This window comes from Urocitellus parryii, chromosome 1 (genome assembly GCF_045843805.1).
Source record: "Urocitellus parryii isolate mUroPar1 chromosome 1, mUroPar1.hap1, whole genome shotgun sequence".
Taxonomy (NCBI): domain Eukaryota; kingdom Metazoa; phylum Chordata; class Mammalia; order Rodentia; family Sciuridae; genus Urocitellus; species Urocitellus parryii.
Window position 1 is genome coordinate 252,249,715 of NC_135531.1, and position 7,591 is coordinate 252,257,305.

The window sequence follows — 7,591 nt, forward strand, 5'->3', positions numbered from 1 at the left end:
GTCTGGCTTTGAACTCTCAATCCTCCTCCCTCAGCCTCCCAAGCCTCTGGGATTTCAGGCGTGCACCACCATGCCCTGCTTCTTTTCAAATTTTGATGCCTTTTATTTCTTCTTTCGCCTGCTTGCTCTGGCTGGGACTTTCAGTACTGTCTTTAATAAAAGTGGTAAAAGTGGATATCCTTGTTCCAGATCTCAGAAAGCTTTCAGCTTTTCCCCCAAGTAAAGTTAACTGTTGGCTTGTTATATATGGCCTTTATTTGTTAAGGTACATTCTTTCCATGCTTAATTTGTGCAATGTTTTTACAAAAAGCAATGTTGAATTTCTTTTGTCTTTTTTTTTTTTTTTTTAAATTTTGAGATAATGTCTTGCTGAGTTGCTGAGGCTAATCTTGAACTTGCTATCCTCCTGCCTCAACCTCCCAAGTCTCTGGGATTACAGTTGAAAGCCACTGTGCCTAGTGGGATATTGAATCTTATCAAATGCTTTCTCTGCCTCTATAGAGAGATGATTTTTGATCTTCATTCTGTTAATGTGGCATATCATGTTTACTGACTTCAGTAATATGTTTAAATTTTTTTTTAAACAGATATTGTCGGCAAGTGCTTTGTGAAACTGTTAGGACTGCCAAATTGACCCCAGTTTCTGCCCGGCTTCAAGATATTGAAGGAAAAATTAACCAATTTATTATTCCTAAAGAGGTAGGAAACTTTGGATATGTTCAACTCATTTAATTACTTAAATTTTTTTTTTTGTGTAAAGTGCCCGATAATTACTACCCATTATTAAATGAAAGATAATTATTTTACTTCATTTTATTTTGTTTTTTTGGTACTGGAGCTTGAACCCAGAGACACTTAAACACGGAGCTATATCCCCAGCCCTTTCTTTATTTTTTATTTTGAGACAGGTTCTCACTAAGTTGCTTAGGGGCTGACAAATTGTTGAGGCTAATCTCAAACATATCATCCTCCTGCCTCAGCCTCCTCAGTCTCTGGGATTACATGTATTTGGCACCATGCCCGGTTCCTGTTATCTTTTATATTACTTATGGTGTTTTGTTGTTGTTGCTGTTTTTAACTGAATGCAGGTTTTAAATTTTCATATAGTTAGTCTGTTATTCCTACCTGCCTTTCAGATTTTGTGACATTTAGTAGGCCCACTCCATCACCAAAATAATGAAGTGTTTTCTTCTGTTATTATATACTTTTATTTTGTTTCATTATCTGTATTAAAAGATCTTTAGGATGAACTGACTTTCTGGGAGTCATTTTGTCTCTGTTAGGCCTTGATTAACTAGATTGATTTTTTTTTTCAGACTCTTGTTCTTTATGCCCTTGGTGTGGTACTTCAGGATCCTAATACTTGGCCATCACCACACAAGTATGAAATTTCTGTTTATTGTCTTTGTGATTTTCTATTTTTTGTGTGCTTGCATGCTTTCATTCCTTTTCTGTGTTTTGAGGAGAAATTCAATGTGCTGTGACATGCAACAGAAAGCACTGCCTTCCCTTTCTGTGTTCATTCACTGCTTCTTGTCTCCATGAATCTTCTGATTGCTGTCTCTTTTATTACTACTTCAATCCTAAGATCTGTTCAATTACCTAATCTTTCCAACTATCTTTAATTTCTGTAGAATTTTGGAATTCTTTTATTGTTAAGTGGGTAGTTTTTTATTTTTTTATTTTTTATTTTTAGGTGGACACAATATCTTTATTTTATTTTTATGTGGTGCTGAGAATCGAGCCCAGTGCCTCACGCATGCTAGGCGAGCATGCTACCACTTGAGCCACAGCCCCAGCCCCTAAATGGGTAGTTTTTATGTTGCCCCTCCTTTTTGATTTCTCTCAACTATTTTCAGCTCTTTAGTAAAATTCAGAAACAGATGTTGTGTGTATGTGTCTCATGCAGGTAAACAGGAAGGCAAAGGTAAAGAAGAAAGCTACTGTTGTTTGCCTCATAGATGGCCATCTAGTAAAGTCTGACTTAAGATAGTAGTCTAGATTTAGTGCCCTGAGCTGGGTGTGGTGGCACATGCCTGTAATCCCAGTGGCTTTAGAGGCTGAGGCAGGGGGATTGCAAGTTGAAAGCCAGCCTCCACAATTAAGAGGCACTTAGCAATTCAGTGAGACCCTGTCTCTAAATAAAGTACAAAATAGGACTGGGGATATGGCTTAGTGGTCGAGTACCTTTGAGTTCAATCCCCAGTACCCCACCCCCCAAAAAAAGGATAGATTTAGTGCCCTGGAAAAGGGTTATCAGTTGACTTCAGGTAAGACCTCAGTGTGAAATGCCAAGGGGCAGAGTTGAAGTACCGTGGACCTAAATCTGGAGTGTAAGAATGGGTGTGTTAAATGTTCTTGTCATTTTAGTTTTTAGTATTATAATACATTAACACCAGCCAATTCAAATTTTGCTAAGTAAAATTTATTTAGGTAAATTTTATATTTCTAATGGCATTTATAGGTAAATGAAAAATGCTTTGATGGAAAATACATACCTATAATTACAAAAAAATAAAATTATAAGTTTTAAGATTTTTTTAAAATACTTGTGGAAAAGGTGCCAAGATTTTGATAAGTTTTAAGTGTTCTGTGAAAACCATAGAAATTATATTATAACTTTTTTTTTTTTGTACTTGGGATTGAACCCAGGGACGCTAAACCACTGAGCCACATCCCTTTTTTATATTTTGAGACAGAATCTCGCTGAGTTGCTTAGGGTCTCATTAAATTGCTGAGGCTGGGTTTGAACTCACAATCCTCTTGCCTTAGACTCCTGAGCTGCTGGGATTATAGGTGTGCACCACCATGCCCAGCCTTTATTATAACTTTTGATAGTATTGCTATCATGCAACTGCTCAGAGAATCTAGGTTACAGATTGAAAATACTAAAAGGAATAGATGCACTGTGGTAATCATTTCTAGGCTTTTCTTTCTTTTTTCTTATTGTCCTAGGGCTCGAATCCCGGCCCCTTGTACATTAGGCAAGTGCTCTACCACTGAGCTATATCCAAGCCCTCATTTTTAGAAATCAAATGTAATCACACTGAGGAGATACAGGTGACGTTTTTCTGAAGCAAAGATTTCTGAAGCTGGGCACTTCCTTACTCATCTAAGGATTCGTTCTTGTCAGTACCTTAAGCAAAAACTTACTCTAACAGAAATAAATATAGAAGTGAGATGCACCTGTTGGACACAATGGTTTACTTATAGGGTAAATATTCACACAGAAGAGGATGAGGAGAGCGACTTTTTCCACTAAACTGGATGTCTTCAAGGTCCAGGTAGATTGTTTTATGTCCTTTTTATGGTTGAGTAAGATTCCATTGTATTGGTATACTAGAATTTATTCACCATTCATCTGCTAAAGTTGAGTTGTTTCCAGTGTTTTGCTACTGTGAATGAAACTGCTGTGAACAGCTACACAGGTTTGAGTTTGAATATAGGGTTTCATCTTGGGGACAATAGGCCTACACCACCTCATCCAGCCTGCCCCCTAATTCTGCCCCCTGCTCTTTTTCTTCTTTTTAAACTTCAGAGTTTTGCTTTTTTAAAATACCTCTGTATTTGGAAGGAATTTTTATGTTGCATGGTAGTAAGTTATTTTTAAGATATTCATTTCTGCAGTGACAGTTTACAGAACAAAATTCTAAAAACAAAAAACTTTTCCTAGCTCCTTCGTTTTCCTCAATTATTAATAAATCTGGGTATAGTATAATTGATAAATATAATTTTAAGGCCTGAGCCTCCAGTTTTAAGAAATAAATTTTAACTAAAGAAGCAATGTAAAATGCCCACATATTGATCCTGTGTAACAGGCCTTAAAATTATTTAATATTCATTATTTGATTTTTGTGTGAATTATCCTTGTATCTCATGAAATGATATAAACCTATGTAGCATTCCTTCTTAGTTCTGAGAAACATATTTTGCATCTTTTGAAAATCATGGGGTGTAATTTGGCAACATAATGAAATATAACATGACAGCACTTTTTATTTTTAGCAAATGTTAGATTTTATTACAAACCTGTGTTCTTTTATGTCAATATTTAAAATGCCAGTGGAGCTATATTATAATTAACCCCCAATTTTCTCTTTAGGTTTGATCCAGATCGCTTTGATGATGAATCAGCAATGAAAACTTTCTCTTTGCTTGGATTTTCAGGCACACAGGAATGCCCAGAATTAAGGTGAATGATAGAAAAAATGAGAAAGAAAAAAATACCAGACTCTCCTTTTGTAATTTTAACAATTACTATTGATGAGAATAATGAATCTATATAAAAAAAGGTATAATTTGAAAGTTTGGTAACTGATTGCCTTTCTTTCTGACTAGGTTTGCATATATGGTAACCACTGTGCTTCTCAGTGTGTTGGTGAAGAGACTGCACCTACTCTCTGTAGAGGGACAAGTTATTGAAACAAAGTATGAACTGGTCACATCATCAAGGGAAGAAGCTTGGATCACTGTCACAAAGAGACATTAAAATTGTAAACATTTAAAATCTTTGTTAAATCGACTGAGGAAAATGGCCATTTAGAAAATATGTGTTGGATCCTTTTATAAACCAAGTATTATAACATAAACACTTATTACTTCATTATGTAAATTTGGATTTTTATATATATTATTTTCTTAGGGCATGATACACATTTATCCTTATTGCACCAGTATATAGATAATTTTAATAAGCAGCTTTAATTTTCTACTTTTAGTTTTTATGATTTTCTAAGCCATGATTTTCATCTTCTTTTTCTTAGCTTGATCTCTAAAATTCTTGAACAGAGAAATTATTTTGAACAAGTTGGGGAATCATGTTTTTGAATATTCATACATACAAAAAAAATTCCGTCTCCACACACCAAGAAGTCCTGACTCCTTTTTATATTTCCAATAAATCACCTTAAAGGGAAATAATGGAACTTCCTATAGTTTTATTTCCTGGATTGTTTTCATTTTGGGACTGTTTATTAGTTTGTGTTTTAATCATTTTTATTAGGTTTGAATTGTTCATTGGTCGATCTACCTTGCATTTGATGTTTGTTTGCCTCTGCACACACAGGGTTTATTTAACGGTTTACACAAGGCTCATTGTTTTGAACAGTTCTCAATCATTTGGAAAATAATGTAGTTGCTTCTGAAAGTGTATGTTTTGTTTGTTTGTTTCCACCAGTACCAGGGGTGCTCTACCACTGAGCTACATCCCAAACACTTTTTTTTTTCCTTGAGACGGGGTCTTGCTAAATGATTGAAGCTGGTCTCAGATTTGTGATCCTCTAGCCTCAGTCCCCAAATAGCTGGGATTACCAGCATGCACCACTTTTGCTGGGCTTCAGTGTAGTGTGTGTATGTTTTTTAGTACCAGGAGTGCTTAACTACTGAGGTACAACCCCAAACCCCTTATTTTTTATTTTGATACGGGTTCTTAATAAATTGCTTAGGGCCTTGCTAAGTTTCTGAGACTGGCTTTGAACTTGTGATCCTCTTGCCTCAGCCTCCCCAGCTGCTGGGATTACAGGTGTGTGCCACCACACTCATCTTTAATGTGTTTTGAAACATTTCTCCTGTGTGATAAACTAAGATTAAGTCTTCTTCTGTTTTGCTGCAAATCTTGGCAGCATATTATTCGACTAATTTTCATCCATGAAAGAAAAATTTGGAATTTATTATTGTATTATCTCATAGGCTAAATGTAATGAACTGGTCAGTAAGAAAGGAAAGGGCACTGACCATAGATCACAACCAAAAATGGGGAAAAAGAAAACAAAGATGGGGCTGAGGTTGTAGCTCAGTGGTAGTGGGCTCGCCTCTCATGTGGAAGGCACTAGGTTCAATCCTTAGCACCACATAAAAATAAAATAAAGGTATTATGTCCATTTAGAGCTTATATATATATTACATGAGAGGGATAGTAACCATATTATACATGAAGAGCTCTACAAGTTGGTAATAAAAATATACCATAGATAAATGGACAAAATATAAGAACAGTCATCTTTTGCAGGAGGAAATGGCTAATGAACTTTTAGAAAAATGTTCAGTCTTATTGCAGAGAAATAATAAGGCTTGGGGAGTATTTTAAGTGTCTTTCAGAATACACTTTAATACTGATTAAATTTTATATGTAGGGGCTGGGGATGTGGCTCAGGCGGTAGCGCACTCGCCTGGCACGCGTGCGACCCGGGTTCGATCCTCAGCACCACATACAAACAAAGATGTTGTGTCTGCCAAGAACTGAAAAATAAATATTAAAAAAAAAATTCTCTCTCTCTCCCTCTCCTCTTTCTTTAAAAAAAAAAAATTTATATGTAATACTTTATTGATAGCATTGTATTGGGGGAAGGGTTAGTTTTTGTCTGGGGAATCGATCCCAGGGCCTCATGCATGCTGGGCTGGTGCTGTTCCAATGAGCTTTACCCCCAGGCCCCAAAACATTGTTATTTTAGCCAGTTTTTTTTTGGCTACACTATTCATGAAGAATTTCTTTTCCTTTTTTTTTTTTTAATGTTTATTTTTAGGCTACTGAAGGAAAAATGCCATGTACAGATAGAGGAAAGGAAGAAAAATGATAATTGTTTGCAAGTGGGTTATTTTTAACAGTGGTGAATTTCATTTGTTATTTTAGTGTCAAGATTATGGGGCTAAGGCTCAGGGACAGAGCATTTGCCTAGGATGCAGGAGGCCCTGAGTTTAACCCCCAACACCAGAAAAAAAAAAAAAAAGAAAAAGAAAAAAAATCCTAGCTATCAAGTTATTTTATGCTGTGTTTATGGCTAAATAGCAAGTGGATTAAATAGCTTCTCAGTGAGATGGGATGAAATAGGCATTTTATTTTTTTATTTTATTTATTTATTGGTACTGGGGATTGAACATAAGGTACTTAACCACTGAGTTACATCCCTAGCCGCCCTCCCCCTTTTTTTTAGTTGTAGTTGGACACAACACAATACCTTTATTTTATTTATTTATTTTTATGTGGTGCTGAGGATCGAACACAGCGCCTCGCACATGCTAGATGAGTGCTCTACTGCTGAGCCGCAACCTCAGCCCCTCTAACCCTTTTTTATGTTTTGACACAGGGTTTTGCTAAGTTGCTTAGGGCTTCACTAAATTGGTGAGGCTGGCTTTGAACTTGTGTTTCTCCTGCCTCAGCCTCCCAAGCTGCTGGGATTACAGGCGTGTACCACTGTGCCCACCAAAAGGGGCATTTTAGACCCACTTCTAAGGAGCTAACATACAATTTAATTAGATGCAACTTTTATTTCTGGGAAAAGATTATAGAATAATTTAAATTCTAAAACTTTAAGTGAAATCTACTCCTAGTTATTATTGTTTTTTAAAGGGCATTTTTAAATCTGTCCCCTCCTATCTATGTTTACTCTGGTTTTGTGTATACAGAACATCTTCCTTTGTTATCCTAGTTCAGTGAGTGTATAGAAAACTGGCAGTGGAAGGTTACAGTAGGCAATTGATATGTAAACCAGATGCCAGTGAGATCAGATGAGATGAGATGGGTGGAATTTTAAAGCAAGTGACATCTGATAAGCATTATTAAGGCAAAAACAGGGTGATGGAGCCAGAGTCAGAA

At 36.1% G+C, this 7,591-nt stretch overlaps 1 protein-coding gene across 1 annotated transcript in view; it reads left to right on the forward strand.

Annotated features, from left to right (window-relative positions):
• Cyp20a1 (cytochrome P450 family 20 subfamily A member 1) overlaps window positions 1–6,646 on the forward strand; it is a 67,732-nt gene extending 61,086 nt beyond the window's left edge. The window contains exons 10-13 of the mRNA XM_077799268.1: window positions 588–699; window positions 1,317–1,381; window positions 4,103–4,192; window positions 4,339–6,646. Of these exons, the coding sequence (XP_077655394.1) occupies window positions 588–699; window positions 1,317–1,381; window positions 4,103–4,192; window positions 4,339–4,489 (418 nt within the window). The 3' untranslated portion in view covers window positions 4,490–6,646. The remainder of the gene's footprint in view (window positions 1–587; window positions 700–1,316; window positions 1,382–4,102; window positions 4,193–4,338) is intronic.
• Window positions 6,647–7,591: the final 945 nt, after the last annotated feature.